The following is a 26,022-nucleotide window of genomic DNA, read 5'->3' on the forward strand; positions in this document are numbered from 1 at the left end:
TTTACGGTACACCAAATTCTAACGCAATGGAATCCATGGCCTTCCAAGATGCTGGCAGAAGGTCGTCGGTGCTAATGGGAACTACTTTTGATCTTCCAGGTACGTCTCACGTGAGATATCGATGTTCGAAGGTGGTGGGTGAGAAAGCGACAGAACATTCTTGGTTACCTATACCTAGACATACTACAGAATGCAAATATATATTCTAATGTCCAATCCTTACTATACAATAAATTTTCATAAAACAAACTAGAAGATCATTTTCATTATTCTACGTACAAAGTATACTAAAATTCATTTTATATTTCAGTATCTAGTAACGAAAATTAATTATTAAAATAATAATAAAAAAATGATTCATTCCTTATAATACAGTATTCTCTTCTTTTTCGACTCAACCATGAACATGAAAATTTTAAAACTTTTCTCTCCCTTGGGAGAGCTATTTTATACTTTGATAAGGTCTCTTTATCGTAACTACATCTAGATATTCTATCCTTGGTCTTCCTCTTTCTAGTTTTCCTTCTTCCCTTCCCTCTATTAACATGGTGATCCAATCGGAGTGCCGAAGATGGCCAATCATACTGTTTCCTCTTTTTCATATTTTCTCCATTATCTGTTGTCCTGCATTAGCTTCCTTTAGCACATTTTCATTACAGACAGTAACTTAGTAGGAGTAGCACATATAAAGTAATCATCATCATTCTTGCATTTACTTTGTTCACAGATGATTAGAAAAAAAAGGTGCATAAAACATTTTACCACAGAATTAAGAAAATGCTATTGTATTAATTTTTCAAATTTCATTCATCAAAGTCACCAATTTAAAACATGTAACTTTAGAAAGACAGACAATACACTGCAGAGGCGCACCCACGGAGGGTCCACTGGGTCCTGACACTTCCTCAAACTCAATGTACACAGTGTGTAGGAAAAGTAACGGAACATTTTGTTTATTAACAGATAACCACTATTTCCTTCTATTGAAGCAACATATCATCGGAAAGCTGGCTATCTGCATAACAAAATGTGACCACAATCATGAGAACCGATTAACGGAATGTCAAACTATAGCAAGAGAAGAGAATGTATCTGGTGTCACCTCGTTACAAAAACACGATGGAGCAAAGACGGAAAATTAAATTTTGTTCCAAGCTAGGTAAAACTTTTGCACAAACATTGGAAATGATGAAACAAGAGTACGGTAATGAGTACTTATTTCTTATACGTGTGTCCGAGTGCTATATGCGATTTCGGGACGGTCGTGAGTCCGTGGAAGACGACCCAAGGCCAGGCGAACCGAAAAACAAACATCGCGATGAGTTGGTGAAATAAGTGGGAGAAATGATCCTCCACGATGCGAATACGACTGCGGTATAGATGGCGGAGAAATTAAATACGACGAAAGACATGACTGACGAAATTTTAGCTAAGGATTTAAAGAAACGGAAAGTCTGTGCTCGGTTTGTTCCGCACACCTTAACTGACGACCAAAAGCTTGCTCGCGTTTAAAATTGCAAGGACTTTATTAAAACAGCCAGATGGAATAGAACATCTCTGGAATCGATTGTAACTGGTGATGAGACTTGGTGCTTCGAATACGATGCACAAACAAAACGTCAAAATCCCCAGGTTCTCCGAAAGCGAAAGAAAATGCGTTTTCAAAAGTGACGTGAGAAGACAATGTTAATATGATTTTACGATTCTAAAGGTATTATACTTCGGGAATTCATTTCACTGGTCAAACTGTTAATGGTGAACGTTATCTGCGAGTTACGAAGTGTTTCTGGAAGAAAATCATTCGCATAAGGCCCGAGTATCAAAGGCCAGGCACTTGGTCCTTCTTGCACGACAATGCACTATGTCACAGAACTATCGCAGTTTGTGACTTTTTGGCTTAAACCTAGTACAAAATAATCTATGTGCTTCCACATCCTGTGTATTCGCCTGATGTATTGCCGTCTGACTATTTCCTATTCCCAAAATTAAAATTGGCCATGAAAGGAACATTTAATGACAATGTTACACACGTGCAATCTGCCGTGACGAGGGTCATTGAGGCGCTTCCGAAAAATAACATTAAAAACTATACTAGCATTGGTTGAATTTGCAGAGCGGTGTATTAATGCAGAAGAGATGTAGTTTGAATTAGAAAAAGTACAATTGGTATAATACCTAATTCGTTTGTCAAAATTCGTTTAATTTTAAAAGAGCCGTTATTTTTTCCAGCATACTGTGTACATTTGCATACTTTCATAATAAAATTGTAATTTCTTGTATACCAGAGAAATACTTGACATAGGCCAAAGATTTGATCTTATTCATCATCTGCACTGTTTCTTTTCTGATAAAAACAATATAATTTTATTATTTTCCATGAAAATATAGATGTTAGTACTTAAAAATTACTTATCTTTCTTTTTTTCTGTTGAATAACACGCATTAGATACTTCATAAACATAATGTCTGGTATTATCTGAGCCTTCCTAAGAAAAATTTCTGGGTGCGCTGCTGGGAACTGCACAAATTTTTAACAACGTTTCCTTTTAGAGCAATATCATAAAAATAAAAGTAAAACAACCAGATAAATATAAAATGTAACAAGCTGAGGTGAACTGAACTCAGATGCTTCCGACGTAGAGTTGCAATTCGTCCCGGAAATACTTCTCGGGACGCTTGAATGTCCCGGATTTCTGTGAAGAAGGAATGAAGGGAATATTATAGTATGCTTTTTTTCACAGGATTAGGTATATAATTATTCTCTTCAACTTCTGAGTATGTCAATTCAAAAGCTCTAAAAAATAAGAATACATAAAACAAGAATCTAATTAAGTTTACGATTTAACTACTTTCACATTGAACGAAGCATTCGGTTCATTGGGCCAGTACTGTTCAATCTTATTGTTATATTTAATACTCTGCTTCAATCTGCATCTTTCGTCTGAAATATTTTAATCAATAATCCCTGACCGATCTTTTTGGTAATTTTACGCTGACCATTCAAGAAGAAAAATGAGTTGTTTTAATTAATACAACTGAACAGACAGTAATAGAAAAATGTTGTAGTACGTTAAAAAAAATTATGAGGTGGAGAAAACTTCTTTTTTATTATTATTATTTGCGGCAGATTTATTTTTCTTTCTTTACGCAACAATGGCTACGCGTCTCCGTTGCCCCTTCTGAGCCACCACTTCATTGAGCTTTGAATAAGCTACAACAGACTCTGAAAGCCACGAAACATAACAGATCCTGAAACATCATCTGCTTATGTTTGCTTAACTAGGAAGGAGGAGGAAGGTCTATTGAATGACTAAAACTGATTACGTAATGCTTGAATAACTCTATCTAATGGAAGAAAGGAAATTAGTATATAACACTTCTTTCCATTTTAAGCATTTCAAAGAATTTCGTAATTTAGTATATTCATTTCCCGAATTCCCGAATTTTTATTTTTGAAATATGGTAACACTATCCCGACGAGCAAAGCTATGGAACACCTCTTCTCCTGTCGAGCCGAGCTCAGCTATCAAATATATCAAGATTTAAGGTTCATTTAGTTGTAGTGCGGCATCTTCAAATTTGAATTTTAACTACCTTAGCATTTTGTCTATTTTTCTACAACCAAGAAAAAATGTATCATTCAGATTAACAATAATGTGGCTCATTAAAATATTTTGACCACTTTGATCACCTGTAGTGCGACATCTTCAAATTCGAATTTTAACTAGCTCAGAATTTTATCCAATTTTTGTACATTTTTGTACCACCAATAAAAAATCTACCATTCAAATAAACGAAGGAGTCTCATTTCAAAATTTGGGGGTTGCATTTGGTTGTAGTGCGACATCTTGAAATTCGAATTTTAACTAGCTTAGAATTTTGTATTAATCTTGTACCTTTTTGTACCACCAAGAAAAACATTATTTCATTTACATAAACGAAGGAAGGCTACTAAAGTTTTTGGGCCCATTTAGTTGTAATGCGATCCGACATCTGAAACTTTAATTTTGATTTGCTTAGAAGTTTCTGCTATTACGGAGTTCCTACGGACCTTCAAAAACCAGGGGATGGCAGGAAATTTGATTCTTGCCAGGAAAAATAGGAGAAATTGTTAAAAAGTATCTTAGTACTTCAGCATTTCATCAGTCTCATCATTACCGTCTTCTTTAGCCAACACGGCATAAGCGTGATACAGCAACTGAAAGACTGCATTATATTATAGTAGAAAAAGAAAACATACAACTTTAGAAAAATTAAATACTTTAAAATTTATCAGGATGTCTGTTAGAGCTATTGTTTAAATATATATTGAATTTTTGTGCAAAAAAAATTGAGTATCTCGAATCCGTTAAACTTACAGAGATGAAATTCAGTATATTAACTCTTTATTGAAAACGAGCAGAACTTATCCTAACATTTTTTAAAAATTATCTTTTATGGGGGGTGGGGGGGAGAGAAGGGCTTTCTATATATGGAAAATTGGCAGTAGAGTGGTTTGTAAAAATAATCGAAAACGATCGATTCAAGTTGAGAAATAAATTCAGAAAGAATTATTAATTGAGAAACAAAAATACAGTGCTTCGCTTCATATATCCATTGCTTTCTACTATAATAATTGCTGAAGTTTATGTTTATTATACGGAGTGCTTATGTACAGGGCAATCAACTAATAAATTTGTGAGAAAAATAGACATAAAATTTGTGCTGTAACCCTAATTACACGGAAATTTTAACAATACGCATAATTTTATGGAAAATTTTACACATTTTTCCCCTTTACGTTGGTTTACTTACCTTGATTTGGGACTTTCAAATTTCATCCTTTCTTCCACTGAAAAGTATCGATAATTCAACAAGAAAATAATTATACCATGATAATTTAATTGCAATTAATGTAAATTGACTCATGACAAACACTTTACCATTTTTTACCGTAAAAATCAGAAGCACAGTTATTGTGACAGAGCGGTGCTTGAGCGATTGACCGTACAAATTCAAACTCCGATTAGTTAGAATTTCACAATCTGGTTTTATTACAAGTGTATACTCTTTAGTCAATAGAGAAGAGGCCGTGGATCATGTGTCAGACTTCATGACGATGTATTTTGGTGGGTCAGAGTGGGTTACGGTGGGTGGTGGCTCATAGTGGATCACAATGGTAGTAGGTCAGATTGGGTCACAGTGGGTAGTGGGTCAGAGTTTACACAGTGGGTGGTGGGTCAGTGAATCATGGGTGACGATGGGTTGTGGGTCAACTTTTGCATTGACCTATGCCAATTCTGGTTGACACCACACACTCTGCAGAGCGGCAGCCAATTGTGGTCTGTTCGTGGGTTGAGGATTCAATGCCCGGAGCCTGAGTTCAAGGCCATCGCAGATATGCTCAATGGGATTCATAACAGGGCTTCTGGGTGGCCAGTCCAGTCGTTCGATCTCACCTGCATGCTCATCGAGCCAGTCACGGACAATGTTGGCGCGATGTGGCCCAGCATTTTTCTGTTGAAAGGCCGCAATATAGTCAGAGTGTTGAAACATCACAAACGGGTGGAGATGATCTCCGAGCGCCGCGGACCAGTCAATGTGTCTTCAAGAACAAGCAGGCGGCCCATTCCATACCAGGAAAAGGCACCCCACACCATGACTGATACCCCACCGGCCTGGGCTACGCCCTCTTGGCATGCGGGATCCATCGCGTCATGCGGACACGCCACACACGGTGCCTCCCATCGGTACAGTTGATAACGTGACTCGTCGCACCATATGAGTTTACGCTACTGTTGCAGTATCCATCCGTGGTGATTGGTGGCAAATGCACGCCGGAGTGTCCGATGACGGTGGGCACACGGGTAGGGCGACGGCTCCCATTCCCTAGGACACGTATTAAAACGGATTGTGCATTGGAAGATATTTCAAGCACAGCCAGTGTTGAATTGGGCTGTGATTTGTTGCACAGTTGCTCTCCTATCTCTGTTGACCATTCGTCCCAGGTGTCGCCGCTCTCGGTCATTTAGGGCCTCTGAAGGCCCGGTATGGGGTATGTTGTGAACTGTGACACCTTCATTCGACCATTCTAGGTGCACTCTTGACACGGTTGAACGTGGGAAGCCGAATTCCTGCACCATCTCCGAAATCGAATGTCCCTTCCGTCGGGCACCTACCACCATGCCACGATCGAATGCCGTCAACTCACGACGACGTTGCGTTTTACTGGATCACTCACACAGCCAGTTCCCACAACGTTTTACACACAACTGAAGCAATCGCGGAACCCTGCAGGTGGCGTTGAGCACACCTGGTGTACATTCGCTAATCAGTGACCTGCTATTCCATGAGTTTTGCTCAGTCAGTTTATATTGCCGTTATTATTATTATTATTGTTAGCAAAAAGCAATTAGGTACTGATACCTCACCTCGTTTTAATATGATCATAAGGTCGTTTAATTGGTGTGTATGGGTAAGAGATTTCTACAGTCCTTAATTCTTTCTTCATCGAGAGTGTCTGCACAAGAAAATGATCTGCATCACATAAGTGGGGTTTGGTAACAGTAACGTCAGTTAACTATTTTGTTTCTGTTTCGATATCTCTGGCAGAGCACGTTTCCGTTTGATACTTCAAATAAAAATAATATATAAAATAATTCCTGTGTTTCCTATCACCAAATACAGATACAATTTTGTTACAACTTATTAATCCAAAACACTTCCATTTTAGAACGTATTCTATTCTCCACACGTAAATATTACATCAAGACTATGAAGTGTGTTACACAAGAACGTTCTACACTATACTAAAGCAAAATAATTAAACTAAAGTGAAATAATAATAATAATAATAATAATAATAATAATAATAATAATAATAATAATAATAATAATAAGAAGAAGAAGAAGAAGAAGAAGAAGAAAAAGAAGGCACACTACGTTGCAGCGCTCCTCACTCAAAGAAAATAACGATCACACTACATAGAATCAAACATTGCCTAAATGACTAGGCCCTGTCTTCTTTTCCCCGAGGTTTATTTTGGGCCCCCCTTCCCATGCCCATTAACTTCCAACTATATTATGTCTCTGTAGAAGACAATGGTTAATAAACCATGGAATATAATAAAATTACAATTAAAATTAATACTCACCGAAAAAGGCAAAAATTATTTTCCCTTAACCTTCAAGTGCTAAGATGATTTTTTAGACTGATGTTGCAAGAATGGACGAATTTTCACCCAAAGCATATTTTTCTTTTTTTTAAAAAAAATAAATAAATAATGTTGTACAAACAAATGGATATTCCGTATTCAGCTCACTTTTTGTAGCCTATAGTTCTTGGCATTTGCTTCGCGGTGGGCCTCCAAACCCAGCGGGCCTCCCTACACTGCAGGCCCTGCGGGCCCCTCAGTTACGCCATTGGTTCACACAAACGATACTTTAGCAGAATAACTAGGGAAACGATTGTCGGTAATAAAAAATAAATAAACACGGCATAAATATTAAGAAATGCAATTGTCTTGTAAAAGTAAGGAATTATGATGCCTTTTGCTTATTTTTTTTCAAGTTATTTCCAGATTGGTGCTGTCTCCTCTGGAAAAATTGTCATGAAAGAGCTGTCTCGTCTCGTCTAAGAAGTGTATCTATTTCTGTTGAGAGAATTGTCTTTTCTCGAATTTCGCCTCTGTCTTGAGAACAGTAGCAATAGCAGTATATAACAATTTAATTATATATATACTAATGTAATAATATATATTATTAATACATTTAACAATTTACAATATATCGCTCCCAGAAAGCAGAAACGTTCTAAGCTCCACTTTTCTTGATTTCCAACTAAATGCATATCTTGACTACCCGTTTCATGTTTAATGTGCAGAAAGGAGAGAAGTGGCAGGAGATAATATGAAAGGTCTGCAGTGAAAACTGAATTCTAGAAAGAAAGGAAGAATTGGAATTAATTAGTGTTTCATTCGTTTTAAATGCTCTGCAGTAAAGATTGGCATTTTGGCGCTTGGCACCTTTCTGCTTTCTGGGGGCCAATATTTCCTCCCAAATGAATAGTCTACCGCCGTCACTGCTCATTAGGAAACAACCTGTATTCAGTACTTTATACAGAGCTAGAGGGGAAAAAGAAGCCTCAAAACCATGATTATAATTAAATAGTAACGATATATAGTAGAAGTGAATATTATACGAAAATTTCATGTTTCTGCGATGTCCAATCCAAATATATAGTGGACAATTTCTTCTTGATTATCTTACAAGGAAGTAAAGAAGTTTTGGATCCTGTATCATAATTTCGTGTCAGGGATTTTTTGTTCATAAATTTGAATATAATGAATCACTTATTAATTTTATTAATACTATTGCTTCTACTACTACCAGTACTATTACTACTACTACTAATAATAATAATAATAGTAATAATAAATGCATTAGTAGATCCAATTGTTCTTGAATGTCCTTACCTGAATGCAGAGACCTGCACGGGCCGAATGTTTCGGCCCGAACGTACCTAGGCCCGGCCCAGCCCGGGCCCGAAATGTGTTGGAGATTTTTGGACCGAGCCCGGCCCGGCCCGATAATTTTTTTAAAATTCTTGGCCCAAGCCCGGCCCGGGCCCGATAAATTTTAAAAGTTTTTGGCCCGACCCCAGCCCGATAATTTTTTAAAAAAATTAGGTCGAACCCCAATCTTTCTCAAAATTTAGTACTAAATTTGACCTAGCCCTCAGAAACATTTTCTAAACTGTGGTTCAGCCAACCTGACGCTTGCCTCCCAAATGGTATCATTGCCTCCTAGAACTTTGCCTTTCATCGAGAGAACAAAAACTCCATTCCCTGTAACAAAAATCTAAGTTAATTGATTTTTATCATAAAGTGAAGATGGCAATATTGTTTAGCGACAGGCAAAACATTCCCACCCCTTCATGTTATATTTTGAGTTCAGTGAAGGTCAAGGTCAGAGCTCAATTTACCGCATAATGCCTGCAATCCTCTATAGTGAAAGTGGAGCCGCTAAGCAACACAAACTGTAAATAGCTATTCCATGCTTTGTAACATTTTTCACGGACACACTTCTTCAACGTTTGGCTTTATTCCAATTATCGTTTAACCAAAGTCAATAATTATTAAAGAATTGCAATTGATCGGCCCCAGCCCGGCCCGACCTGAAGAGAAATCAGTGTCGGCCAGCCCAAGCCCGGCCCGGCCCAAAGAAATAACAGTGTCGGCCCGTCCAAGCCCGGCCCGGCCCAAAGAAATAGCAGAGTCGGCCCGCCCAAGACCGGCCCGCGGGCCGGGCCGGGCTTCGGGCCTCGGGCCAGGCCCGGCCCGTGCAGATCTCTACCTGAATGTCTAGCATACGTTTTTCTGTATGCTAGAGAGTAGAAAATAATAAAAATTACCTCTGATTTACACTGTTTCATGGAAGGTTATATACTACACTCATATAGCGTACAGTCAACAGAGTCATGTGTGGTCGGCACACTGGCTTTTACGCAACGTTAATTCTCACATTGTAGAACGAAATCCGCAATATACAGGGTAGTTCATTTTAATCTTTCCACGGAAATATCTAGAAAACGGTTCTACATAATTAAACCGAACGAAAACTCAAATAGGAAATGCTATGGGGCACATCGAATGGTGTTGTCGCAGTGCCCCAGGGCCGTCCTTCATGGAGGCCCAGAGTCCAACTTTAAAATTGTAAATGAAAACATGGGAAAAGTGATTCCTCGTTCGTTAGATTTTTAAAAACTAAAACGCGTTTTGGCAAAAGATTTGTCATATATCAGTCACCGTATTCAAAATGACCGTCAAGACATGATGCCTGTATCAGGTGAAACGTGCAGTACCACTAATATGAAAACAATTGGAAGTAAATGAACAGAACAAAAATCGAAATAGCAAATGGCATTGAGACACGTCGAATGATGTTGCGGTGATCCCCATGGCCCAACGTTAAAATTTTAAATAGAAAGATAGGGCGAGCAATACCTCCCCCATGAGCAATTGTCCGCCGCACATTGTCGGGCCGATCGCTACTATCGCGGTATATAATCGGATTTCGAGCCGGAACGAGGCGTAAGACACCGTGCTATATTGAAGTTACTATAATGTGCTAAGCCTAGAAGTTTTCCCCAGAGATTACACATATACATATTCATAATGTGAGTGTAAGAACCACTCAATGGGGGAGGGAATATGTTAGGACCTAGTTTTTAGCCTTTGTGTGTTTGTAGAAATCGTTGTTTTGGGAGACAAGAGTACTGCTCATTATCTTCTTTTCTTTGCTTAACTTTTGCAAACATCTAGAAAACAGTTTTAAAGTGGATTCCCATTGCATTAGTTTGCTATACCACGGATAGATCAAGTAAATTATATGAGTGCATTTCTAAATTACCGGTAATTTGACATTTTCGTTAACAGCTCATATCTCGACTACTATATTGTAATATGACTGAAGCGAATTGGTAAAGGGCAAATAATATTTTATTAATTTTGATATTAATATTTTGTAAACTTTCATATTTTAAATGGAAATAAAACTCAATTTCCAATCTGGTGCTGTTAGGTCGTTCACACGTGCAGAGCAATCACCACTGAAGACTCACCGATTTACTAACTTCTACATGCATATTTTCTAACACTAGATAATGACCATTAGATCAGCTCTCAATATCCTACAATGGAACCACCGACAACTACGAGGAAAAGAACCATTTTATGGCACGTATGTCTTATCTTCACCCCCATCATTATACTATTACAAGAAACTTGGAGTATTGCAGGGTACTGCAGAATACCCACCAAGGATTCTGGACTACAGGTTGCATACGCAGCATAAAACCGACGGATATGGAGGAGAGGCAATTGGCTTCCACAAACAGACGTCGAACGATGACATACAATAAATGGCTCTTGAATTCCTCTGTTGAAATCCCCAATTCAAGTTCAAGCTTTCCGGTATAAACAGATAGTCATCATGAATGTTTATTCTCCTCCAGATCAGGAGATCCCTAAGAATTTATGGACCTACCTCCTCACTCAGTGCAGGGGACCATGAGTAATTGCAGGCGACCCGAATACTCAGAGTTTTCTATGGAGTTCATCGAGCACCAACAGGGCTGCGGACTACCTCATCGAGGCACAGGAAGCTCAACCACTACTGATAGAAAATGATGGAACAGCTACTTGTCTCCCAAATCTGAACTCACCTCCTTCTGGACCAGGTGCAGTGGGTATTCTCAAGGTGGACATCTTACATCACACCTGGAGAGTCTACGGCTACACGGGCGGTAGTGATCATTTCCCTATTCTAACTACCTTGATATATTTGGAGGACGTCCCTTCAACCTATCAAACCGGATATGCTTCAATACCATTTCCACATGTCACCCGAAATTAAGAAACAGGTGCAATATCAGGCATATATATAACATGCTATCACTTCCCTGCATCCTAAGAATGGAACCTCCTCTATACAACAACTGACGGAGCATATCATCACAGGAGCGCAACAGGCGGATCGAAGAAGGGAAATTAGAAGAGAAAGACACAGGAGATACAAATATAAGTGGAGAGATACATATTGCCAGAAACTGATTAATAACAGTAAAGCGGCTCAAATACACTATTCACACGAAAGAACTCCTGAAACATATTTTCTTACGAGATAGGCGCAGGCAAAACTAAAACATCACATACAAAGATGCTGTAGAACACATTGACAACAATTCTGTAACAATATGCAAGAAGGAACAAGGGCTTCAGCCATCTGGCAGTACACAAAGAGTAACCTGTCAAGGCGCTCTCCTCATGCTACTCCACAGCCCAATCCTACCTGGCTGGAGGAATTTCACCGCAATCTAACCACCCCGAAAGTCTCGTCTTCACGTGCAGCCTTACTGTCGAACCTTTCTACATCTTCACTCTCTTCCGCCATTTCAACTGTTTCTCCAAAAGGAACTATCAGAAGCTTTATCAAAAGGAGGTAACACGAGTCTGGGTGCAGAGCAAATAACCTTTCAGAGCCTTAAGGACCTCCCAGCTACAAGTCACCAGCTATCACTACAGGGCTTTCAATACATTTGGACTTCGGACACATCCCGAAGAACTGTAAATATAATTGAAACCCTTATTGAAACCGCATAAACCTCTGGGACACGCTAACAGTTATCGACCTATCACACTACTTCCTTGCCTCAGCAAAGTTCTAGAAAAAATCATGTTTAAAAAACTGAATGATACACGGAATACCATAACATCCTTCCAGCTACAGCTATAGGAGCCCGTAAAGGTCAGGCCACACACGATGAGCTCGGCACGTTTCTATTAAATATCTGGCAAGCATTTTAACATTGTCAATATGTTATTGTACTCAAATTGGACTTTGACAGAGCCTACGACCATATGAAATTAGACAGATTGGTGCACCTCACTCAAGCAAAAATGCCGTCTCAATTCATTAGGTATGTACATAACTGGCTAGTCAACAGACGTATTAGTATCAAATACCAAAGGAAAATATCAAACTCGCGCTGTCCTTCTCAAGAACTACCCCAAGGATCCTGCTTCAACCCGCCGCTTGTTAATATTTACATGTTAGAATTTCACCTTGCATTGAGATTACATGTACGAATTCTTAGCTACTTTGATGACAACCTATTATACGTACGCAGCTCATCTCTAATTGACGCCAATAGCTGACTTCGAGCCGCTCTAAAATATATCAAACAATGGAACTTGAGCAATAGAATGCACGTCAACTGGGAAAAACGACATATACTATCTTCGCACGAAAAAGACAATTGGGAAATATACGCCTGCACATAAACAATTACACACTGGACCACCAGCTCCAGCTTTGTTACTTGGGGATTCCTTTTGATGCCCACCTATCCTGGAAGCCACAACTAGGATCTCTTCAGGTGAAGATCCAACCATACATAAAAATCTTACGAAGTATCAGCAACAAAAAGTGGTGGACGAACATCGGACTAGTGCTATGAATACCACAACAATGTATAGAAGCCATATTGTATATATGGAGGGTATCTCCTCGCTCCCACTCCTGTTAGACTTTGTAATATACCTCCTCGTCTTCAAGCTCCCACATCCTACAATTTTCAGTTTTTTCGTTACCACAATCTGCGCCAACCAACGCTCTATTAGAAGTAGCAGGCAACAACCCCTTTCCCGGTACAAAGAGAGCACACTACGTCTCGTTATATCATGAGAAGATTAGTACTACTTCATCTACAGTTATTCCTAAACTGGAACAATTATACATTCAAAATAGAAACGGTTCTCTGTCATATCACCAGAGACTTCCCTGTCTGTATCATGCATATGTGAACCTGCGCCGTTGGACCCATGTCATACACCGAAACCTCCCCTCCCATGCTACAACATAAAATATCGTACCACATCTCTCAATCTGTAGAACTGGAATTGCCGATCAGCACCAACTAAAGAACGAATCTATTAAGTCCTGAAAGTGTGGCAACGAGATGGGAACACTACGTGGCTCTACATCATCCTCACAGCATCCTAATATATACACAGATGCTTCTAAACGAATGCACGAAGGTTTGGAATATACCGGAGCGGGTACCGCATACATCGTAATTTGTAATACAACGACTCCCGAATCATTTGTATATTTTCCTTGCGGAACTATGGGCTATTTGCATTGGCTTAATACACCCCGTGGAGCATAAATATCAATGTTTTGGCATCTGTAATGATAGCCTCAGTGCTTTACAAAGCCTTCACACAGCAGCTCTCTTTAACTGTCTGGCATGGATTTATAGCAACATTAAACAACTCTCAATTCTTAGGGAATGAAGCAGGCCCGTATCCAGGGGGGTCTAGGTTGGCCGGCCCCCCTAAATTTTGGCTGTCCCCCTCTAAAATTTTCACGGTAGGCTGGCAAAATAACTATAATATGGTGATGAACCATAATATGGTTGGATCGGCCCCCCCCAAACTTCAGACGGCCCCCCCCACATTTTTGGGCTGGCTACAGGCCTGGAATGAGGACAGTGTCAAATTTTTAATGTCTTTCACGTCTCCACACATTGGTATACCTGCCAACAGTGCAGCCGATATCTTCGCAAAGGAAGAAACGAGTCTGGACCACATCATCAACATCCCTCTTCCTCGGAGAGCCTACATGCTGACCTTCAACAGCACCGACAACAAAAGTGGAGACGTTACCAAGAACAAAGAGGACACTGCGAAAGTAAACATTAATGAGCTATATTCCCAAGCCCTAGAACAAAAAAGTGGATTTCACCTCAAAGTTGGACGAGAAGACACGTGTGTCTACTTTTTAAGTTATATCTAGGTATAGCTCAAACGCCGTATCGATTATATCAGCAAGGATCCTTCAATACACCTATATGTTACTGTGGGGACGAAGACGGCCGATTATCTAATCTCATCTAAGACGTTCTACTGTTGTAATTCAAAAAAATAAATAATAATAAACCTAAGTCCAAACCTGTTCCTTTGAAGAAGGAATAAAGACCAGAACCTTTCCCACAATCGCAAACCCAACAATAGAATGTAGATACGTCGCACACGATTGAACAGTGATTTTTGTTTTAAAATAAACCAGGAATAAAACGTTTACTGAGCAAAATAAGACGGAATGCCTTACACGGAACACATGAAAAATAAAGTTTTCATAAACAACTCCTTTCTTCAAGGATTTAAAATGCCTTCAGCTTCCGTGAATTTAAAATTGTAAACAGAAAATGAAAGTGTTTTGTGTCTTCGAACAATGACTATAAAACCCTCTGACAATTTTGCAAAAGCATCATTCTCTGTCCACTCAGGCAATTACTCAAGTGGTGCTACGAGTTAGTGTTGTGTAGTCAGCAGCAATGAACTCATCTGAACTGTAAGTACGGTTTTGCATTTATGCTCTTTTATCATGGTGTGATGACATGATTATTTCACAGTCTTACCTAGAAACGAGTTAGCTAATCCTACGTCTTCTAAGATCACGACAGTGATCCTCAGACTTGATTGGCAGTGCAATGTATCCGTTGAATTCATTTTGCAAATCTCTTTTTAATGTTGCCCATGAAAATTACGTATCTTTGTTAATAAATCCTTTTAGTGGTGTTTGTCTTGGGAAATCATTATGTTATCATTTCAAGCTATTTTCGTCCTTTAGAGTATGCAACCCAATCACCACTATGCTTCTTAATCAACAATACTCACAATAATTATTGTATTTTGCATAACTTTGACATCTTTCAGTCTAAGTTAAATCCAATGTATTGCTCTATTCTCCTTAGAGTGATACATCATTTTCACCATAACATCCCAGTGACTGTTTCTTTTCTATTAACGAGCAATATACGCACCGTAGTTTATCACCTTCTCCAGTATATGATAGTGAACAGCATTTCGCATGAACCATACTTCCCACAACAGTTCGGTGAACCTCCTCATTCATATCATTCTTCTCCGAGAAGGTTGACTAAACTCATTTATACCAACATAGTCATGATTAACTGAAGTGTCCGAAAGTTTAGAAGCTGGGGCAAGAAAGCAAGAACAGAAGACGAAATTTTAATTATCGTTTACTAATGTCTTTCCAGTGTTGCCAGGTCTCCTGATTTTTAGGAGATGCCCTGGTTATCTCCTGTCTACTGATTTTCCAAAATGTAAAATTTCTCCTGGTTTTTCCCATCACCCAAACCCTCTTTGAGAATGTAGACTTTAGAAACCCCTGGAAGTCCTTATCTATAGATTAAATGTGCTTTGGAGCGATAGTTTTCCTATTCATGTCATCGAGACATCTCCCAAATCATGGACTGCGAGATTTTAAACTCAGATATCCTGTAAATCTTATCACATGAAATTCGAGAGAGATATGAACTTCATGATCGCGTCATGAAACATTTAGAGATGATTACCCTATCAAATGTGATAAACAAATCGACACAATAAATAGATGCTCCACTTGAAGCTTACTTTCCTAATATTATAGAACAGAGTAAATACCAAGAAGTACAGGTGGAGTGGCTGTTATTGCGAAATACATATTTGCAAGCTGAAAATGATATTTCTGCTCAAGATTTTTGAATGCTTGTCAGTTAAAAAAAGACATCCATTTTTTTTACGAATTTATCCATAGTTGTTTTGTCTCTGTTCTGCTTTCCTCACTCAAGTGCCGCTGTAGAAAGTGTCTTTCTACCGTAAATTTGATGAAGACAAAACAAAGAAACAGACTGGATACCGAAACTTTGCATGGATTGCTACACACAAAATGTCTTACTTCCAACACTTCATGCTACGGATTCCCTGTGATTTACTCTCACCGGCAGAGTCAATGTTGACATGTAAGCAGATAAGGAGGATTAGTCTCTTATTGGTAAGCATAATCATTGCTGTTTGCCTTGTAAAAAAAAATAATCTTCCTAAGTAACACCTTTAGATAGTAAGGTGTGTCTTCTGGATTTTTGCTGGATTTTAGGTAAATATTTTCCTTTTTTTTCAAAAAATTGATTGGCAACGTTTTGTCTTTCCTCAGAATATCTTCTATCAACATCAGGATAAGTTAGGAAGTTCGACAGTGGCCGTTACGGGGAGAGCCTCGTGAATGGTGGTGTTCTGTGAGGAAGAGAGTTGAGTGGGATCTCCTATACACATACGCTACACTTACACTTTCTTTTCCATTTACACGTATATACATCCCTTTCTTTTTTCTACTTTTTGGTCGTTTTTCATTTTACACTTCCCACTTTCCTCTAAATGTTTGCCCTGTTCAACTTGGCTTTCAGCCCTCTTTCACTGTCTGAACGTCTTTCCCGATTTTGCTCTTTTCCTGACTTTGACCTTTTTCCCGATTGTGTTCCTTCTTCCCAATTCTGTCCTGTAATTCAATTTTGTTTCTGACTCATAAATCATCCGTGTGAGGTACGAATTTCACAATTTTGCACTCGTAGCACACACGCCTAGCGAGCTGGTGCACCTACTTATTTGACCAGTAATGGTCTACGAGAAGACGAGACAAGGGTAAGATATATATAAATATTATAATGTCTGTTTTAGTGGATATCATTTTAAGGAAAATAATCACTTAATCCGCCATGCATTTATTTATTTATTTATTTATTTAACATTCACCTTTAACAAAGTTATTGCTCCTTTTAGAATAGGCATTGCAATAATTGAAATAAATATCAAGACTTACTACAAAAATGAAAAGAATAGAATAAGAATAGAATGCATTTCATAATGCTAATAGTGTCATATTATACTTAGCTGATAGATTTTCTTGGCTGAGTTCCATTAAATATCTCGTTACACAGACATGACTGTCATTCTTCAATAGGGTTAAGTTTAGAGTTACCCCTCCGCTTTTTATAAGTTTAAGTTAGGTTTAAGTTTAAGTTAGGTTTGAGGTTAGTTTAAGTAAGGTTTGGTTATTTTAGGTTCGGTTAGATTACCTGGTAAGACTTTAGTTAGATTAGAACAGTAACCGGAACAGGTTCTCTTATAAGCTTCAAGTATCACTTAAATTCAGTAATCCATGTTTCTTATGAAAATTTAATAGATTTTCATCATTATTCATATATAATTTTACAAAACTCAATGCAGAAATATAATATTCAACGCACCGATTCCCCATCCTATACGACTACCATGCTGTTCAGTTATCGAAACCTTCCGCGTCTTGCAAATAATACCCACTTCTACATATCTTTTTCTTGTATTAAACATAACTTTACTGCCAAACTTTGACACTTAAACATCACATAAGAACGCCAAATCATCATTTCTTACCCTATTTCTCCTGCAAATTTTCCTAATTTTTATAAAAAAAAACAAACAAAAAAAAAAAAAAACATAGGGGCAACTCTAAATTTAACCCTTGGACAGTAACAGGGAACAGGCCATTTGAGGCTACATTTGGGCCTAACATGAAGGCATTTAAGAATGCCGAAATAGAATGGAATGGACTCATTCTACTAAATGGTACAGATTTATTGTACGGATCCATACATTAATTCAGTGGCGGATCTAGAAGGTAAAAACTAGGGAACCACTCATAATATCATGAGTTAACTATAAATGTTCAAAAAAAATATAGTTTAAATTATTTTTATCACTCGGGAAACTGGGGGACCTAGCTTCCCATCCCCGGGATAGATCCGCTACTGCATGAATTCAATGCATCTATATACTTCTTTTTCAGTTTTTTTTTTTTTTTTTTTTTTTTTTTTTTGTAAATCATTTTTAGGGTGTAGACTTGTATTCCCCTATTGAGATTTTAGGACGGTTTCATTGTGTGGACACTATGGGCCGTATTCAGAAAGAATTCGTTGATCGAATGTTAGTCACTGTTCAATTAGTACCATACTAAATCTTTACTAAGGAAGGTGCAATTTTTGGTATTCAGAGTCTACTTTGAGTACAACTAAAAGATAATTTGGGTATGATTAACATATAACCCCCAATGCATCGGGTGACCAAAATAAATGTGGCAACTACGGAAAAGTAGATCAGCGCATGCGTATCCCGTAAAAATTAAAACACATGAAATACGAAATGTTGTGTCACACGCTAAACCGTGGCTAAAAATTAGCCTGTGTTCTAGATTAATAAGTCACATGTGATTAACTTCGTCAAATACTACGTCCTAATCAGAGACTGAATACAATTTTGAAAACCATCCGTTAGTCAACCTCGTAGTATGGCGTTAATCATACTTCAAAACGACTCTGCATAAGGCCCTATAAGTATTGTGCAAAATATGCTAACCAACTCGTGCTAGCTGGCTACTGAAAAGCACGAATGCTATCTAACCGAGGTGCATTTGTAGGAAACAAATGCGTGAGCGAAGGAGAGATTATATAAACGAGGATAACAAAAGAAACTATATTGCATAAAATTACTTACCGGTTATAACCGACGAGCCTAACTTCCCGTTTAGGGAAAGAGGAGAAACTACATACTTTTAGAGATTATTCATTGACTATCTAGGATGTTAAAAAGTAGGTAACAAAGCGACTTTGATTTAGTTAGTGAGTCATTGAACAAGAAAACAAAACGTACCAGTAGCCAGCTCTCCTGCTTGTTTCCGTCTCTTTGTTTGTTTTGACAACTTGCGCATTTCAAATGTTTGATGAGACGACTGTAAATGCAACTGCGTCTGCGCAGATTGACGTAGGTGACGATGGAGTAGTGAGAGAGAAGGAAGAACAAAGAAAGATAACAGGTAAAGGATTACTAGTGGGGAGCTTTGCTCTCAATATTTTTATTCAATTTTTAATATTTTCAATTTTTACTTTTGACAATTTAACTATTTAATACAATTTTGATATACTGTGTTACACTTTCCATGAGTACCTGCGCCGCTCCTCCCTCTTATTTGCAATTGCAGTGTGGAAACATTTTTATGTAGGGATGGCTCAGTGGTAGAGCGTTCACCTCTGGTGCTTGGGGTCCCGGGTTCGATCCCAGCCCCCGCCAAGTGAACTTTGTGGTGGACAAACACCGTGTGCGTGGGTTTTCTCGGGGTTCTCCCGTTTCCTCCCACTTTCTTCATTCCACCATTTCATTCATTATTCATCATCACCGTCTCCTTTAGCCTAACCGGCATAACCGTGGGACGTAAAACTTAATGATTTCATTTCATTTTTCATTTTTATGTAAAGCAATTTCAGCCATCTTGGCTCGTGCCATTTTTGTACATACAATTATTTAAAAAAAAATTGCTGTTGGGAAAATCACGGAAATCACCACTGAACACGTAAAAATGATGGAACACGTGTCCTGGAGGAGCATGGAGTACTTGTAATTACCGGTAAGTTGTGTTCTAAATGTTGTAGGGACGCCGGTTTTTTTTTTTTTTTTTTTTTTTTTTTTTTTTTTTTTTTTAGGGAAAGGAATGTGTTTCGCTCACTACTTTATGTTGAAAGTTGCTCGCATATACCCTCCAACCATTTGAGGTATGTGAAAATGAATGCTTCGTGGTCCTTATTCTCTTTATCGTTGCATTCCTGAAATTTGCCTCGGACTTAATGTGTGTTTTTAGTGCCCTTGTACTTAATGTATGACTGGGGACACGGTGGCTCAGTTGTAGAGCATTCACCTCCGGTGCTTGGGGTCCCTCACTCGATCCCAGCTCGCGCCGTGTGGACTTTGTGGTGGACAAACATCGTGCTCGTGGGTTTTCTCGGGGTTTTCCCGTTTCCTCCCACTTTCATCATTCCACCATTTCATTCGTTTTTGATCTTCACCGTCTCCTTATCCTAACCGCCATAATCTTGGTACGTAAATCTTAAAGATTTCATTTCATTTTTAATGTATTACTATGTGCGGGGGGGAATTGAGCCCATATCGCATATACCGTGCACGTGGATACTTCTTATTTTTGTACTATTTAAGAAAATGATTCAATATGATGTACAAGTGGTAATAGAACAGATAACAAACTGAGATCACGCTGTATTCACACTCCATGTTGGAGTGTGAACAGAACATGATCTGGGTTTGTTGTGTGTTCTATCATGGGCGTCTCTGGCGGGGGGGGGGGACGCGTCCCCCCCAATATTTTGAAGTGACATGATCTAAAATTCCGCTGAGATACTAGCAGTTAGACCATTTCCTTTGATGTCCCCCCCAAATTTTACATGCCAGAGACGCCAATGTGTTCTATTACCACTTGCACATGATATAGAATCATTTCTGTAGGTCTAGAACACTAAGAAGTATCCACGTGCACGGGAGATGAGAAGTTGCTGTCGTAAACTCTTATCAAACCATGCTCAACACGTTCGAATTTATTAATGCAGTTCGAATTTTACGTACATTATCATGTCACAGATAGGAACACAATGTACTTAGATTATTTACAAAATAGTCTATTAAAATATTATTACGAAGTTCTTCTGTAAGTTTTATACTCACGGAGTTCAAATTATGTATACTCACGGAGATGGACTTACAAGGGAAGGTCCCACACGTTATCGCTCAAATCTGATTGCTACATAGCACATCTGATAGAAGATCATGAGAAATGAAAATGAGCAAAATTTATGGTGTTAAGGACCAGAAGGATAGGACATACGGGACTTCAAAATTTGAATATAAAAAAAATATGTATCACGGAAATATATATGTTTAAGTAAATATCCTGAAAACCGTTAAAGCATTCAAAACAAAAAATGCACAATATAATGAGAACAAAATACTGTATTGAAAACCACAGTGTTACCGTAGATGAGGCAGTATTGCCAACTAAACAAAAGTATTTTGTTTGAAATAGCAGCATGTATAAATTTACACAGATTTAAAATGCACTATTGTCACTAAACTTTTCAGTGAAGTGTACTGGTACAGTGTTGTACGCTATTAGAGCTACGTGTGCTGAAAATGTAAAATGGAGAAGTCTGATATGTGGCAACAGAGGGTAATAAAGAAATGCATTAGAAAAAAGTGAGGGATCTGCATTACACTTCCGTAGCCCCGGTGAATAAGAAGATAACTCGCGAAAATCAAATGTTACACGCGGTAAGGGGAACAAGTATTTTCTGATTCTGTAAATGGTTTTCCAGATTATATTATGCAAATCTGGTTAAGTACTTTGTTGGTTTATGTCTTTCGTGTTAAGTAACATATTCTTTTATTCCTCTCCTACATATCACATGATTATATTCGTACACTGTAATATTACCACAGTCATATTGGAAATACAATTATTTTATCACTACCTCATTTCGTTTCTAGTCGACCCGGATAACCATGTCGTCTAGAAGGCTAGGGCACCGACTTGTTGGGAATCGCGGGCTACAAATCCACCTCGGACATGGAGATTTTTGTTGTACTTTTCAAATAGCATCTCATTGTCATCTCTCGTCTTTCATAGTAGTTTAGATCTCACTGAACGCTGTAGGTCCGGTCCTATATAACCTTTATGCTGACACAAGGTGTAAGAATGGCATCATTCATTTTCGACTTTTTTTTAAATGCATCAATATTTTGTGAACCTTCTGATATTTCGCTATATTATACTGTCGGTGCTATGCATTTGAATTAAATTCGTAATATGAATCACAGATTCCTTTCCTACCCCTTGTTGCCACATATCAGACGTCTCGATTGTACATTTTCAGCACAAGTAACTCCAACAGTGTGCAACACTGTACCTTTACACTTCACTGTTATGTTTAGTGATAATAGTGCATTTTAAATCTGTGCACATTTGTTTGTGGTGCTATTTCAAACAAAATACTTTTATACTCAGTTGGTAATGCTACCTCATCTATGGTAACACTGTTTCTTTCCATACGGTATTTCGTTCTCATTATATTGTGCACCTTTTGTTTTGATAACTTTAATGGTTTTCAAGATATTTACTTAAAACATACATTACCATGATATATATAGAGGGTGAGTCAAAAGTCCTTGGACACCTGCATAAGTTTGAAAATCGACAGGAAAATTAAAAAGTGATGATGGGAACAGAGGTTTGATGAAGGGCCGTAACTTTTAGAGTTTATGTCATTCATGGCCGCCATCTTGAAGTCCACCATTGTGGATTCAAGTCATTTTTTTTTAAATGGGAAGGGCGGTGTATGACATCAAATAACACTAGCTTGAGCTCAGGAATTTAGTGGTGTAATTTGTTCTTCCTACAGACTGCACCCAGACAGAGAACCGGTATCTCACAGCACGGTGGCTCACGTGATCACCAAATTCCGGGAAATGGGCTCTGTTCAAGATAGGTCACGTAGTGGGCGACCAAAGACTGCCACCAATGAGGAAACTGCAACGGCGGTTGTTGCGTCGCTTGTGAAAAGTCCTAAACGAAGTACCCGTCGTGTGTCCCTAGCATGTGCAATAAGCCAATCCTCCGTTTTCCGGACATTCCACGCCAATCAGTGGCATCCTTACAAGCTGCACATGCAACATAAAGTCAACGAGGATGACCCTGATCGCCGGTTGGGGTTCTGCATGTGGGCTACTGAAAAACACGAACTGGATTCTGCGTTTGCCAAGGACATACTGTTCAGTGACAAGGCGTATTTCACTTTGAACGGGGAGGTTAATCGACATAATTGTCGATACTCATATGACACAAATCCGAACTGGGTTGACCCGAGTGGAGAACATAGTCTAGCAAAGGTGATGGTGTGGTGTGACATATGGGACACCCGCATTATTGGGCTATTTTTCGTTTACAACACCTCAACTGCACCACAGTATCTGATGCTCCTGCAGGACCTTGTGTTCCCTGTCACACTGAACGCTGACGGCATTTTCCTATCTTATTTTCGGAACGATGGAGCCCCTCCACACTATGGACTTGGTGTCCGTGAATAGTTGGATGAACAACTGCCAGGGTAGTAGAGTGGCCGCCCAGAACACCTGACTTAAAGCCCCTTGATTTTTATCTATGGGGACTCTTAAGCAGATAGTGTATGCTGAGACAATCCGTGATTTGGGACATCTGGAGGAACGCATCCAACAAGCCTGTGACGAAATTTCAGGAGACATTCTCCTCCGTGTGCAGTCAGAGTGGTTGCGGCGACTACAGTTGTGCATTGCAGGGGATGGAAAACACGTAGAACATGTGTTGTAGCACTCAGTATCAAGGTAATTTCCCACATTTGAACATTAATAACTTCTAAACTATGCAAGATAGAAAAAAACAAATTACACCACTAAATTTCTGAGTTCAAGCTAGTGTTATTTGATGTTCATACACCCCCTTCCCATTTAAAAAAAGACTTGAATCCCAAATGGTGGACTTTAAGATGGCGGCCATGAATGACATACACTCCGAAAGTTGCGGCCCCTAATCAGACCTCTGTTCCCATCATCACTTTTTACTTTTCCCGTCGATGTTCAAACTTATGCAGGTGTCCAAAGATTTTTCACTCACCCTGTATATATATATTTGCATATTCAAATGTTGCTTCCCCGTAGGTCCTATCATTCTGGTTCATAGCACCTTAAAATTTGCTCATTTTCATTTCTCATGATGCTCTATCAGATGTGCTTTGTGGCAATTAGATTTGATTTACAACTTGTGGGGCCTTCCCTTGTTAGGAAACCTCAAGTTGGAAGGATGACGTCCCTCTGCGAGCACACTATGCGGGGGAAAGGAAGAAAGGATTGGGGGAGGAAGGAAGAGGTCCGGGATCTATAAGTTAAGTCCACTCCGGCATTTGCCTGGTGTGAAAGAAGAAAACCCAGAAAAACCTCATTCAGGGTGGCTGGCCTAAAAAAATGTTTTACACTTGTTCGAACGAGAGCACCCACCGGGAATCGAACCTAGAATCGTATAGAAAAGCTACACCCTACTAATTATTTTGCCATTTAGCAATGTAATATTAAAAATGGGATAACTATAAACTGACAAGTGTGTCTTTTCTGAATATCAGGGTTCAAATTTCCAATTTAAGTTTTGAAATCTATCAGTTCACAATCCAATATTATTGTTAAGTTTGTAGCAAGAGGTCATAAACTGTTGTAGCAAGAGGTGAGAAACTGTTGTAGCAAGAGGTGAAAAACTTGTCTGTGTAGTAGTCTGTGGTTTTACTAGAGAATAAAGGAGGCAAAAATGCAACAGGTTTTTAGAGGAAGATTAAACGGGTAGTTTAATTCTGTTCCTAACATATTGGTGACCTCGAGACGTGATAGAAACTTGCAAGAAAGTACAAATTATTGTCTCAGTAATTTTGTGTGAATACAAAGAAAGAAAATATGGAATCCTTGGTACAAAAACGAAAAGTAGTACGGGCATCTTTCACCCGTGCACACAATGCCTTGTTAGTAGTGCTCAAAGAAGAACCTGTTTCAGAAAAAATCTGTAAGGACCAAGTTCGCTACGTTAGAAAGATTATCTGGTGAACTAGAAGAGTTAACCGGGAAAGTGACTGAATTGATTTTGCAAGATTCTACAAAAACAGAGGAGGACTTTGAACAAGAATTCGGTAAGGCAGAAGAGTATAGAGAAAAGATGGATGCCGCTCGTATCGAGGTTGAAATGTTTTTTAGTGCACGTCCAGTGTCAAACAAAGGTAGTGAAGTGTCAGTGGTGTCTTCGCCTACTTCAAGGAGGAAGTTAAAGCTGCCAAAAATTGAACTAATAAAATATGGAGGTGAAGTTAAAAACTGGTTGAGTTTCTGGAGCCAGTTTAAAAGAATTCATGAGGATAGATTGATGGAAGAAGAAGACAAGTTCCAGTACTTGATCCAAGCCACGGTAAAAGGATCCAGAGCTCGTGAAATAGTGGATAGTTTCCCGCCTACAGCAGAGAATTATTCTAAGGTGATTGAATGTTTGAAAAATAGGTTTGGTAGGGAAGAGTTATTAACACTACAGTGGTAACGTTCAGGAAACTTTCATAAATGGTAACGTTGGGTCTACGGGACCCATTCAAGTTTTTACGCACTGAAATCAATTAAAGAAGAATATTTTATTACTTCGAGCTTACATTGACGAAATTATCTTTAGTTACATTAAACGAAAGAGTACAGTAATTTATTTTGAATGCCAAATTCAAAATTAATATATGTCTTTTATTGTTATGAAAGTATTTAACGAACAGTTTTCATTCAGCTATTATTTTGTTAGGTTTGGTTTGAACACAGTATTCAATACGTAAAACAATATTCCAGACATGATACAAAAAATGAAAAGTGTTAGGTAATGACGATATTACTTGAAACTGAAGGAAAATATGTCTTTTAACTTTATTTCAATTTTTCTTTGCACTAATTTCCATCGAATTTATGAAAAACTGCGGCCACTCTTATTGGCATCTTTACATGTAATGATCTGAACATTCACCACACAACGTTCTTACGTGACCCAGGCAAATCCACTTACCACAATTTTGGCAAAAGTATCTGGTTTTGCTGTCTTTTTTCTTCCTCCATTTCCTGTCCTTGTCTCTACCTACAAAATATTTGTGCACAGTTTCTTCAAAATCAGAACTTCCATCACTGTTTCCTCCTTCATCACTAGTATAATGATCACTAGGCAAACAAAAGTCAG

At 38.5% G+C, this 26,022-nt stretch overlaps 1 protein-coding gene across 2 annotated transcripts in view; it reads left to right on the forward strand.

Moving 5' to 3' along the window:
- The first annotated feature begins 16,960 nt into the window (after window positions 1-16,960).
- Window positions 16,961-26,022, forward strand: part of LOC145681961 (uncharacterized) — a 252,925-nt gene continuing 243,863 nt past the window's right edge. For both annotated transcript variants that reach the window (XM_081753563.1, XM_081753564.1), the window contains exon 1: window positions 16,961-17,024. Coding sequence is in view for 1 of the 2 variants with exons in the window: in XM_081753564.1 (XP_081609690.1) it covers window positions 16,999-17,024 (26 nt within the window). In the remaining variant the exon portion in view is untranslated. The remainder of the gene's footprint in view (window positions 17,025-26,022) is intronic.

This window comes from Thermobia domestica, chromosome 3, assembly GCF_964235325.1.
Source record: "Thermobia domestica chromosome 3, izTheDome1.hap1.1, whole genome shotgun sequence".
Lineage (NCBI taxonomy): Eukaryota > Metazoa > Arthropoda > Insecta > Zygentoma > Lepismatidae > Thermobia > Thermobia domestica.